The sequence below is a fragment of the Panthera tigris genome, chromosome A2 (genome assembly GCF_018350195.1).
Source record: "Panthera tigris isolate Pti1 chromosome A2, P.tigris_Pti1_mat1.1, whole genome shotgun sequence".
Lineage (NCBI taxonomy): Eukaryota > Metazoa > Chordata > Mammalia > Carnivora > Felidae > Panthera > Panthera tigris.
The window spans coordinates 100,874,396-100,888,428 of NC_056661.1; the positions used below are offsets into that span (position 1 = coordinate 100,874,396).

Genomic DNA, 14,033 nt, shown 5'->3' on the forward strand with positions numbered 1-14,033 from the left:
GACTATGATAAAATCTGGGTGAAACCTGAGTCCCCCATGCAGTCTGAAAGCCCTGGTGGCTACTAAGTCCCTATGCCTTCCCAGTCATATCTGATTTTGACATGTATACTTTGTTTGCGGGAGCCCAATCTACAATGTGTGTGCAAAAAGATGCGTGGTTTAGAACCTGAATGTATTTCAATTTCTTTTTAGAGCATTAGGAGCATTAAGAGGCCCTTGTAAGAGTATTAAAAATAAACTGGTAATAAATAAACACTGGGAAGCCAAAGGGAACAGAGATTGATTCACGACAACTGATATTACTTCTCTAGAAATTTTAATGACAAAAATCAGGGCTCACAGGCATGTAAGTATGCTTGGTTTCATCTGTAAAATGTGTAAGACTACCAATTAAAAGGAACTGATGAAATTGCTAGATTTAGAGAGAAGAGTTGAGAGAGATACTTAGTGCCAGCAAGATGTATGAGCATATTAATCAGCATGCACGAGAATTAGATGTGGACAATGAACACAGAACATGTCATTCAAGCCGGCAGAAAACCTCCACATTAAGAGATCCAATACCAGCCTATACAATGCTGCAATGCAACTGCAAGGACCTAATGTGGGGTCCAAAACATGGAGGCTGTTCCCTCTAAAATAGTTGCCCTCTCCCCCTTTAATTCTGTTTTGGGAAAGGATTTTTCCGTGCATTCTCACTGGTGCAATTCAGACAACTCCTTCCTTCCAGGACGCAATTGAGACAAGATGGGAAAAGTTATCTGCTTGCTTTCTCACCTTTTCCCTAAACCCTTCAGGATATGCGAAACTCTGCTTGTTCCAGTTCTCTTAGAACAGTGAAGGCTTTCAAAAGAAGCATTCTCTTCTTTCTTGATTTTGGTGGGTTTCCCTCAGGCATCTGCCTTTGATCCTTCTTTTCTTCAGTGACTTCACCACCTCACATGGCTCTCCCCCTGCTGATGGCTCTTGAAAATGACTTCATCTTCCAACTTCTTCATCTGGCTGCCCATGTGACATCACCTTTGGAACCTGGCTTCTCATCTGTTTTTGTCAACTTGGAGTTTCCTCTCATTTTATCTCTTTCCTTGTACCAAATCTTATCTGTTCTCATTCATATGGTGCAACTCCAACCTCATTCTCAACCCTCTCCTCTCATCCCCCAATCTAGTCCTCTGCCACAGAAGCAATCACTATTGCCAGGTTCTCGTGTATCCTTTCCCCCCTAATTTAAGATGAAAAAATTAAAGGGGAACAAGATCCTAAATGTAATAAATTTTACTCTGCTAGCTTCTTTTCAGTTTCCCTATGTGAGAAATTTATTTATTTCCTATACATTAATCTATGGGCTTTTCATATGGCTCTTCTTCCCTATATGTGGGTTATTTTCCAAGTGTCTTTGCCTGGACCTCTCTCAGAACATGAACTAATACCCATGAACTATGTTTGCTTATAAGAATGCAGAGTCCCACCTCTCAAGCCCAGAGGAGGGGAGGAACTATTTAAAGGAACAAAGCAGAAAAAAAAAACAAAAACAAAAAACAAAACAAAACAAAAAAAAAACAATATTCTTCAATTTGTTTATATAATTAATCTATCTTGAGAAGTACCCCCTATTCCAATGTCAGCAGTCACTAGAAGAACCACAGTAAGGAATCAACATCTAAATGACAATAGTTGTCTCAAGATCACAGCTGGGGAGTGAATTTAAATAGATGGATGGACAGATAGATGGGTAGTTGGATAGAAAGAGCCAATCAACTGTGAAGTGTTACCAAGCCCTAAAATCATATTTCATTTGATGGGAACAACAGAAGCCTGATTAATGCATGTGGGAATTGCATGTCAAAGTTATACCAATGGCCTTTCAAGGGCCTGCTTCTTCTTAGGGCTCCCTGAGTCCATGTGAAATTGGCCAGTGTAAGATTTTAGGGCTCCTGTATATGAATTTCATTCATCTTATGCAATGATTAAGTGTAGGATAATTGCTGAATATGCAACAGAAGTTTTTCAAATAGTTCTATTACACCTAGAATTGTCCTGAAAGTTTTATGCTAGAAGAGTTCAGCATACACACTTTAAAGCTGCTTTCTATTCAAAGTTTTACTTTCACCAAAAATTTCCTAAAGGAGGCAACATGAAGCCACCGTGAGAGAAGTAGCTGGTGGAGAACTGTGCATGCTTCAGCGAACAGAGCCACCATGAACCAGTCATAAATGGGGTGACATGTGGGCGTCCATGGCTAATTTCCCTCTGAGATTAGTATTATGTCAGTTTTCTAGAGATCAAGGAATCATCAACTATCTTCTTACTATTTGCTTTTTTTTTAAATCTCAGAACTGTGAATCGAAATACCAGTTTTCTATTAACTCATTCTTTTGATAGTTCAAACAATAAAGTATAGATCAACTTAGGACTTGGATGCAAGAAGATTCTGAGTTTTCCTGAGGGACGGGAGAACCCATGAAACCACTAACAGCCTTTGACTCCATCATGTGGCGATTACTACTTGAATAAATCTTGTTAGAAATGCTTTGTTGGGGGTTTCTCAAAAATTAACCCAATCAACTTAAAGAGTGCTACTCAAAACCTTTCAATATCCCTTGATGGCAAACTAACACAGAACACAGACTTCTCCCAAAGTAATTGTGATATAGAGCTTTCTTTCTGAAAGACTAACTCTCCATAGCCAATTAAAAAATCCAGTCTGATGTAGAAGTGACAATTTAGAAACCATCAAATCATGATTTTTTCTCCGTCACTGAAAAGTCTGGTTGTGAAGAGGAATATTTCTGAAGAAAATTCTTTTTAACTCAAATAAAAGCAACGTACAGTATTGTGAAGTTACTGGCATTCAGGAAGTAGTATATTGCCTCTGTTGGAAATTAAAAAAAATCACATTCTATTTTGTGTACCTAAGTAAGCCACCATTTTGTAAAATAAGAATAATAGCATAGTGGGACAAATCTCTCAAGCATAAACATTTAAAACCAAAGTGCTTAGCTAACCCACCAGCTACCACTGTCTTTTTTTTTTACACTAAATTCCTTAAGATGGCAAGAATTGCAAGCAATTTGCCAAGAGAGAATAAGAGGACTAGCTGGGAAAGATGAATCTGAGCTGTTAATCAAAAGGAAGAGGCTAATCTAGAGGGATAGACAGATATGGCAGACTCGGAGACTAGAGAGACAGTAACTAGTATATCATACTTCTTGAATACAGTGATTTTCCATTTAACCATAATCTAAAATGACACCTTCTTCAGGAGCTACCAAAAGTAGACAGAGGCAGATGGAACAGTCTGCGGTTGGGCTAGGGGGAGGGGAGGGAGAGTGTCATGGGCACTAGCCACTCCTCTGACCCTGCAGCCAAAAGCACAACATGATGAAATACGGAAATAATGAATCCATCCAAGACATTCTAGCTGCTAACACACTGAGAAGCCCTTGTTATAAAATGGGCTCATTATACAGCAGCATTTTGATCTGGAACCTGATGGTTCTACTCAGTAAAATCTTATGTTTTGTATATTATCACCCATGAAATTCTAGAAACCAGGTTTGCATATGCCATCCAATACATATAAGTCTTAGGAAGAAAAGCCAGACAATTTGGCAAAAGGAAAACTATCTTGGACGGGATCAGTTCACACTTCGATAACACACTTTTGTCCAGTCTACTCTGAAACTTGAGAGTTAAGCAGGCTTTTCCTTCAAACAACTGGAGAAATGCCATATGCAAAGATTTGATACCTCTCTCAAGAGAGAAGTAGTCCTCTCCACTCCTCTGTGAAAAAATCTATTTCAAACCAAAACATTTGCTTTTATGCTATTCTATAGGTTTATTTTTAAACATATCAATATTTACTATTCTTACAGAAATTACAGAATATAAATTATGAATTGGTATTGTGTAGACAGTATTTTCTAGGATAAAATCAAACAACTCCTTGCTCGTATAACCTAAGTCTTATTTTTATTCAATGGAAGGATTAAATTTCATTCAGGAGTACAAATATTTATAAGATGTATATTATATTTGTTTATTATGCATTTGGGGTTCAAAGGAGGGTCTTGAAGAGCTATTTGCACACCAATATCCATAAGTAGCACTATCTACGCTAGCCAAGTGATGGAAGCAACTTAAATGTGTCTGTCGACAAATGAATAAGTACAATGTGGTGGTATAAGCATACAGTGAAATACTACTCCTTAGAACTATTATTATTCCTTGAAAAGAGAAAAGATCCTGCCACATGCTACAACATGGATGAACCTTGAAGACAATATGCTAAGGGAAATAAGCTAGTCGCAAAAAGGCAAAAACTGCATGATTCTACTTATATGAGGTATCTAAAGTAGTCAAATTCATAAAAACAGAAAGTAGAATGATAGTTACCAGGGGCTGGAATGATAGGAGGGGCAAATGAGGAGTGGTTGTTTAATAGGTACACAGTTTCAGTTTTGCAAGATGAAAAAGTTTTGGAGATCTGCTGTACAGCAAAGTGAATATACTTAACACCACTGAACTGGACCCTTAAAAATGGTTAAGATGGCAAATTTTATGTTATGTGTTTTATCGCAATTAGACATTTTTAAATTCTTAAAGTTTCTTAACTTCAGCATGCATTAGAGGTGTCTATAAATCAAGGACCAGCAAACTCTTTTCTGTAAAAGGGGCAGAGGCTAAATATTTTTGGCTGTGCAGACCACAGTCTCTGTTGTAACTACTCATACCCCTATGGTATCATGCAAGCAGCCATAGATAATATATAAATGAATGGGCATGGTCATGTTACAATAAAATCTTCATTTACCAAAACAGGTGGCTGGCCCATGGGCCATAGGTTTCTGACCCTTGCAAAAGTATTCTGTAAATAAAAATATAATTATACTCATTTTGTAAAAATTTAAGTCTCCTCTGCCCAAGATTTATCTTGTGAGTGAAATATTCTTTTCCAGAGTCTAAGATTAAAGCAACAGTGACAAGACCAAGCCGACTCAACAAGACCAATACTTACCCAGAGTTAAGAGGAAAACACTTCACTGACAAAGGACATGTTAGCTCTGTACCAGTGTCTACACCTCTCTACAGATGAACTTAACAATTTCAGACCTTAACAACTTAGAGAATGAATATGAAAAATATTACAGCTGGAAGAGAGCTTGGCGGTCATCTAGTACCTATTTCTCCTTTAGTGATTGAGAAAATTGCCATAGACTTACCAGGACCTATCCAAGCTGTCCCAGCTGGTGTAGGCAGGGCTGGAGACAGAGGGTAGAGCCATCCGAACTCTGAGGTCATGCTCCTTTGTCTGTATTTCCAATCAGGAGCCACAGCCGGCCAGACACCAGGTTTGTAAGTTATGTTTCATGCCTGCTATTCCAAATGGTCTTGGCTTAACCCTGAAACTAATTTTTGTCATTTGCCAAGTTCAGGGGGGAAATTAATAAAGACACATAGAGCCCCAAAGGCCTCACCTCATGAAATTTAAACATGAAAGCAAGGGTGTAATTATTTGTTCCCTTCCCAGTGGTACCATATGGAAATGGCATGTTTTTCCTATGGCATTCAGGTAGTATAAAGAAACCACCACCCAAGGGTAAGGTTTAGCAACCCGATTTGGTCTTCTTGGGGACCACAAAAAACAGGGGCCCTAGTTAAACAACCAAAACAAACAACAAACACACACCAAAAACCAACAAAAGAAAATGGAGAGTTATGAAACAGATAGGTTAAAGAGTATGTTAGCTTTACAAAAGGAACTTTCACCTCATCAAAGAGCTCAAGCCAGTGCATAGGATTGTAGCACTGGAAGAGACAGAATTGATAATGGGCCAAACACCCTTCCCTTTTATGTATGAATTAAAGCAAGTCCTGGAGTCAAGGCACTGCTTAAGCAGGCACGGTGGTGTTGGTCTATTGTGTGGACCCAAACCTGAAATTCTCCATGCTCACTCAACACAATTCATTGGGGGGTCTCAGCCCTGCCCTTAGCACTGAAATGAAGCAGAATACTCTTGTAAGCCAGAAAGCTGGAGGGCCCAGGCAAAAAGGAAAGGCTTTTTATCTCAGAATGAGGAGATGGCTGAGTGGTGATACTCCTGCATCTCTTGGCGTCTCCAGCTCCCGTGGGACCTGCCCTCAATTGCTAAAAGAGCCTGACCTCTGACAAAGACCAATGATTTCAGCAGTAATTAATGATACTGTCAAATTAATTAACCCAAGTCTTTGTCCACAAGAAAAAAAAAAAACTCTCTAATGTCAATACTGCTGTTTACTAGTCCTTGACCAAGCTCTATAGATCCAAACCTTCAGTCAGGACACAGGAACACCATGGGCTGATGACCCCAGCGAGGTCCCACCTATTAAGCCATTTGTTAAGAAACCTTCTCACAGTAACATATCCTTTGATAATGGGACTTTAGTAAATTAACAGCTCTCCAAAATCTAACACAATTTTAAAAAGACACAAGCCCAAGAATGCCAGTGTGTATCATTCATATTTCCTACAATATGTTTTAGATACCCTTTTGAATTATGGTGATGAAACCCTAGACAAATGCTGTAGGATTTCATTAAGCCATTTAATAAATGGCCCTCATTAAAACGCTGGTTCCCTTGTCCTTGTCTATAAGGACTCTGACTCATAACAAATGCCCACATATACATTTCCATATTATCTCTTTAGAGGATTCAGAACTATTTTCTTACACCTAACACGGCTTTTATTCCATTTAGAATAATTACCCTCCATCCCATTTCTGACTTTCAAGAAAAACAAGACATTTAATTGACCACAGGAGGACTCTCTCAAGGGCATCAGGCTGCAAAAGCTCTTCTGTGAGCTCACAACTTAAGCTGATGTAATCTGCTACAAGAAGCTGACTTCTATTTTTAAATCATACCCTTTTACTCTGCCTTCAAAGGGCACATATATCACACATTGTAACTGCTCATAAAATACTTTGTGGTGTAGTCTCCTGTCCATTTCCCTCCTGGGGTGAATCACACTGTCAGGAGGGGCTTCCTACTGCTCACAGTCATCCAGCCCTGCACATTTAAATTCATCCACCATTTCCTATTATTTGGTCTTTAGGAGAATAACTACATATGGCCACACTCTCCAGGTGTCTTGTTTATCACGGTAATTTTGACAAGGAACAGATGACTAGCAGGGTCCTTCTTGAGGGCTGGGATCAAGCTTTTCCACCTCTTTGTATTTCCATCCCCAAATATAGGCACTTAATAAATGCTTATTAGTGTTGCTGATGAGAGATCTGTCATCAGGCCTATGTGCTTCAAAGGTTGCCAGAATGAAAACAGATTATTTGCTTTGTTTAATTTTAAGTTTTTCATTCATCGTTTTGGTCATGCTCACGGTGTGTTATTTAAAAGTTTCTTAGCACTTTGAAAATACTGTGAGAAAAGCTTTGGTTGGAAGGGAAAGTCCACTTGATCTTGCTATTTATTTATTTATACTTATTCTGCACATTTCTAAGAAGACAGAAGACTCTGTAATTAAAGTGCTGCTACTGTGGAGTGTAGGAGAGGGCAGAACATATATTTCCCTGGTCTACGTGCATCTTGGTTCTGTGGCACCCCATGTCTCACCTAGATTTGTACAAGAGCCTCCCAAGCAGCTCTCCCAGCCTCAAGGCTTGGGTCCTTCCAACCCCTTCTCTATATTTTCTGGGTGAGCTAGTGAGAACACAGAGGTGGTTATGCTTCTTTGAGAAGCCCCTCCTATGTGTTCCCATGATACCATGTGCTACCACAGACAATGGTTCATCATACTGCATCAAGTTTACTTGCTTGATCCCCAAGTGACTACATGTGACAGGAGGGCAGTGATCATGTCTACTTATTCACTACTATACCTTTCTGCATCTGGCCTACCATGCAGTGGGGCTTCCATATCATTTGCTGGATGAAAGAATAAATGAATGAATGCATACTAAAGATTGCAATTCAGGGGATCACATCTGTGAAGATGAATTAGAATTCTGTCTCCTCAGAAAGTGTGAACCCAAAGAACTGACTTTACTGAAAAATACCACTTTTCGTTCAGGATTCATCAGTTGAAATATGAAGGTGACAGCTGGCTCTGCAGAGACTGAAATTCTCCTTCCCACAGTGGCACCTAAGAAGCCACCCACAGCCAGACCCCTCTCCCAGAGGATACAGAAAAGTGTTTCAGTAGCATGTTTCTGAGAGATAAATGGAGACTGTTTAAAATGGAATCCCGCTGGGACAAAACACTAAAGCTTGCTCACAGTTAAATTTCATGTTATAAACTCCAAGCAAACAGCACATTCCACAATTTAAATCCATTCCAAAGAAAGCGGCAAGCCACAAAATAATAATGTTACTTCTTACCTACAAAACCATATGTCAATTCCAGGTGTGGGTGGTGGGAATCCCTATCGATCTGAGAAACACAGTCTGGAACTTCAAGCTCAATGGCTGGAATCTGACCATCTGATACGAGTGCTAACTTGGGGGCCAGGTGCTGGCCAGTGAAAAGACAAATCTGGTCCCTGTCCTCATGGACAGTCCTGCCTAATCAAATATCCACTTGAATACAGACTTCTTTAAAAAAAATTCTTTCCCTAAATTCAAAGTACACCATGTTCAGCTATTAAATTAAATCCAGGGCACATGGGATTGTAGAGTAAGGCATTGCTTCAGCTACTTCTGCATAGCAAAAAATTTTTTTAAACCATATTTTCCAAAATCAACAGATTGATGACACTAAAGAGTGGGTAGTGTTTCAACATTCAACCCAAATGACGAAGAGCTTGGTTTTTATTTCATCCTAACACAGCTAGTAACCACCCTCCAAAACAAAACCAAATAAACACAATTCCACGTGAAATTCTGCCTTCCAGAGTAAGTGTATGTTTATTTTTATTACACGGCACAAAAAAAGGCATTCAATAAATGTTTGTTGGATAAATAAATCACAGACAGGTATTACTATGAAAATGACTGTCAATTTTAGATATGTTCTTCAACTTTTTTTTTCCTCTTAAGGAAAAAAATTATGCCTATTTTCTAAGATTCTGACTTTCATTTCCTTGTCTGACCTTGGACTTGTTACTTAACCTAGGTATCACTTTCTTCATCTATAAAATTAAATTTGTATCTTGATTATTGTGAGGCTGAAAGGAAATAGTAAATATAAAATGACTGGCACTACTGCCTGCAAGTACGGTCTTGTTTGTTTGTTTGTTTGTTTGTTTGAACTTCTCTACTCCATCCTCCTCCAACCCCCGAATAAAGTGTCAAAGACAAACCACATTACTGGCCTGATTAGAAAGTCAGGAAATTTCTCATGTAGGCTGGGCCTTGATTTTCCCATTTATAGAATGAGTGAGTTTTACTAGTTCATGCCTTTTCAGTTCGTATTTTCCATGAATTCAGAAATCTGTCTTGCCAAGAATTTAGATGCTGCTACTACATTAAGGTTATCTATAATCAGAAAATAAACTCCGAGTCCCTTCATAGAGAGGGATTCCAAATTGTAAACGAAAATAAAATTTGGCTTTTAAAAGAATTTGTATCAATCTAATACTAAGCCAAGAATTGGTGACCCTATTCTTAAGCAACAGAAGGTCCCTCCTTTCCCCCATCACACAGACACACAGACACACACACACACACACACACACACACAACCTCCTATGCACTAGCAGGGTTTCCCATTTACAACTCCACATGATGTACCTAAAAAGAAATCTTGGGATTTTAAGCAACATCACTAATTACAAATGGATCATTTGAAATGAGTAAGATAATTGACACAATATTATGTCAAACCTAACATTTGCTTGATTTTTTTTTCTTTCACATCCTGAAATACATCCAAATCAACCAAACAAAGAACTACCAAGACTGTACACAACAGTCACTGCATATTCATAAATACTCAGTATATGACTGCCACCTAGTGGTAGGATATGTCTTCGTATGGCCAAATCTCCAAACAGCTAAATTGACGCAAGAGAATTAAAAAAACAAGGGAATATTGTTGTTCTGCTACTCACCAGTTATTTCAGGGAAATTTAAGAGCATACCCACCTCCTCAGCAATCTATTATCCTCAGACAAATTTCTGAAGTGGTCTATTGCAGATGCCACATTAGTTAATCCCACAACCAAACCCCACTGCTTCTCAACCACTTCACAAAACAAAGGAACATTATTATTCTATTAATTTTAATACTCATTAGCAATTAAAAAAGATTTCTCCAATAGCCTGTCCTCACTTCCCACTTTCATTTGATCTAATCTTGATTTTTAGTTATGCATGAAAAAGCATTTTAAAGTGACAACCTTACAAAAAGTGTACATTATATGAAAATCCGACTTCAATTAGAACTAGTTACTAAATCCCAGCAATTTCCAGCTGTCTCTTCTATCTTACCCTTAGAGAATTATATATCACATTAATTGGTATTCTGTCACATAAAAAGACACTGGTGATGATTAATTGCATCCTTGGTGCTTTTGAGTTATGTCTTCTTCACTAGAGTGATTCAAATCACACCTCATTACCTTTCAGCAGGTACCCCTCTTGGTAACCTTCATAAAGTATCCTACCTTCCTGAACTTCTCCATTTGCTTGTAGAGGTCTGGATCAAGCTCCTGTGACACATCCTTCATCCATAATAATGCCCCTCTGTATTCAGTCCGGCACTGCTCCATGCGATTCACCGTCAGCCAAGTGTCGGAGATGGCCCGGTGCCGAAAAGTCTCCACTTCTTGGTGAAATCGACACAATGGATTTCGCAAGGCCAACCTAGACAAGAGGATAAAGCCATAATCTTGAAACTAGGCGGGCCATCAGTTTGCATCCTTAACAGTTTACCAATCTTAAACTCATGAGCCCAGAACAGTGCCTAGAATATAGACAATGCTGCAGAAATATTTGATGGATTATAATTGAAACGTATGAACTGATGAGTTCACCAGAAATGATTACCCATGTACTCATTCCTTAGATAACTGTTACTTGAATGTACCATTGGGAAGGGTTTCCAACAGTACTGTTGGGGGTGGTTTCATGCCTGGGCAAAGAATACCTGTCTGGAGTTGGAACCAATCCTGCATTCATGGAGAAGGGTCAAGGCATAACCATTTCCCATCTCTATTCTTGGCATTCCCTGCTTCTGCTCCTCTGAAGCCTGGCTCTTTGAGAAGGAGTGGACTTGTATTTGACTAGGGTCTCCCTGGCTACGTCATTGTTAGATTACTCTCCAAATGCTAGGAGTTCTGCTCCCACAGTCACAGAGAATAAAGCATGAACAGAAGAATTTTTAAATGGTCTAGGAAGGGAGAGAAGCACTGTGGATCTACTGTGTTAGGTACATTCAGACAGGTTATAGGATTGAGCCTTATAAAGAAACAAAACTTAAGGACTCTACCATAAATGAATGTACGCCATACAATGAAGTGGATAGAAAATAATTATTAGTTGTAACATATCATCATTTATTAAGTAAAAAAAAATGTTTGAGGCATATCAAACTTTGGATGCAATATTTTACAGGGGAGGGAAATACTGCTTCTCCCATCTTCCTACCCAAGATGAGTAACATTACATGAATTACACTCTTAAGATACAGTTGTCTGCATGAACTTGCAGGGCACAGGTTCAAAACATAAAAATAAGATGAAGAATTACATCTCAACTGAAATGCAAACTTATTTAGCGGAAGGGAACAGTGGTGTTAGTGAGCTGAAGTCAGCGCGTGGCATCTCCACCAGCTTCTGCAGTGCCTCACATGTGTAGAGCACGGGAAGATTACAGATGGGCCAATAAACTGTTTAAGAAAAAAACCCTTTATTATTTTCTCCAGTTTTCCTCTTTTCTGTAAAGCATTGTTTTTAAATAGTCAGCACTTCTCTAAAAGTAGTTTGCTCATATCATCCTACCAAAGTGTTGCAGGTGGTTTTCAAAGACATATTATGGTGCCATAAAGTAAGCTTGTCCTTTATCACCATTGGATTAAATTTAATACCCACCTTTCATCAAATTGAATGCACAGTTGTAGCAATGACTATCAAATAAGTCAGTAAAACAAATGCTGGTGTGAAAGTTTATAAAACTGGAGACTTCTATTTAAAGAGAGAAAGAGTCCTCAGCTGTCCACCTAAGAATCCTGTTCATTTCTGGACTCCTTCTTCTCTTCCCTTGGACCTTGCCAATTTCCCTAAACTGGCTGAAAAAGAGTCTTATGAATAAAATATTCTTAATTTCTTTGACTGTTGTAAAGTTAGACAGAAACCTTTGAAGAGGTAATGACATGATGATAGATGTTAAGATCTTGAAGGAAAGAAAAAAGCATACAAAATCACTTCCATTTTTTTCTGTAACTTGCTTCGCACAAGATTAGAAAGGTGAAAACCTGTTCATTTGTGGTACCAAGGACTGAGTCTAGACCAAGGAAAAACTCAATAACCAGAAATACCAAGCTTTAGTGGAAGACTGGTACACATTTTCATTGATGAAAACCTACACAAGGGGAATAATTAATAAACTGCCTAAATAAAGGTCTACTCCAAAGACATTTATCATTTAGCAGGAAAATGTGGAAGTGACCCAAGTAATAAAAAGAAGGGCTCAGGTTAAGCGTATTGTGGAATGCCCTGGAACACTATGCTATAGTTGTTTTTTAAAATGTATACATGGAGAACAAAAGGTGTTATGGCTATTTGATCAAAAAATCAATTTGCTAAGTGATCAGCAAGCAGTACTCCAAAAAAACTGTCTGGTGTGACACTGTTTCTATTACAAATATATCCCAGCATATTTCAAATTACATCCATTCAAGATCTGAAAATTCAACTTTGTCAGAGTTTTATGTCATCCTCTATTTTGTTCATATTTAGGAGGACTGGTGTGGATGTCATGTGCCTGGTCAGCAGCTAAGTGCTGTGAAACCAGGGCCACCTTGCAGGAGGTCACCTTCCAAATTTTAAAGTTGTCCAAGCTGCATTAATTATAGATACAGTGCAGTTTGCTAGTTTATAGTGGTGATACTTTTAAGTACTGTTTGCATTGTTTCTGTTGATTTCTTTTACTGTTTTTGTTTATATCCAAAGGTTAGATTATATAAACTTAAGGTACCACATGTGTGTTCTGGGAGATAATTTGGTACACAACTCTGAAACGGTGTAACTGGATAGCCATGTTATAAAGTAATTATGTGATCAGTAATGGCAACTCTTACAGTGATTGTGTCCAGGGATTTGGCTTTGTTTCCCATAAGCTGATGTACAACTTGGCATACAGGTATGTATAAGAATTTTTCCCACTGAAATTAGTGATATGTTTAACACATGAGAATTTACTCTTTGAAAGATTTATTGAGAACCAATTATCTTGGTAAGGCTGGGGAAAGTATATATGCATAGAAAATACCTATCAAAGCATTACATGTGGGTCATCTGTATTAGGAAATTTTTAATTGCTTTTTAATTTTCTCCTTTGGACTTGACTCTTAAATTTTTTCAATAGTATTTTTACAAGGAAAAACTATTATAAATAAGATTGATTAAAAGGTACAACTGAAAATTATAAACAAACACTTTTCTTGGAAAACAAGTGCAGAACTATTAGACATAGCTTCATTCAACTATGAAAGTTGGCACTGCCCACAAAGTCAGGGTCCAGATGTTATTAGGGAGAACCAACGTGCCCAGGAGTAGGACCACGGGAAACTGACACAGTTGGTCTCTTCCTTCCACCCCACCTTTTCCAGGTTTTCATTGAAACTTGTGTAACAGGCTGATGGCCTGCTCTTGGCCCACAGGGACCGAAAGAAGAAGAAATTAAGAGAAGAAAATTTTGGACAATTGGAGGAAGCAAAATGTTTGTAACCTGAAAATTTTTGGAAACTACCTACATGTCTTATGTAGGTATAATCTTGCCTAATATTAGTAAGTGACATGTTTAGGCTAATTAGTGACTGGAGGAAGAGGAATGGAGAAGGAGTGTCACTTTCCTCAGGCACTAAATGCAACTGTATG

General features: G+C 38.4%; 1 protein-coding gene across 25 annotated transcripts in view; it reads right to left on the bottom strand.

Moving 5' to 3' along the window:
- Nucleotides 1-14,033, bottom strand: part of ICA1 (islet cell autoantigen 1) — a 148,892-nt gene that overhangs the window by 99,885 nt on the left and 34,974 nt on the right. For all 25 annotated transcript variants that reach the window (XR_006211305.1, XR_006211331.1, XM_042967042.1 and 22 more), the window contains one exon: nt 10,602-10,800. Coding sequence is in view for 23 of the 25 variants with exons in the window: in XM_042967042.1 (XP_042822976.1) it covers nt 10,602-10,800 (199 nt within the window). In the remaining 2 variants the exon portion in view is untranslated. The remainder of the gene's footprint in view (nt 1-10,601; nt 10,801-14,033) is intronic.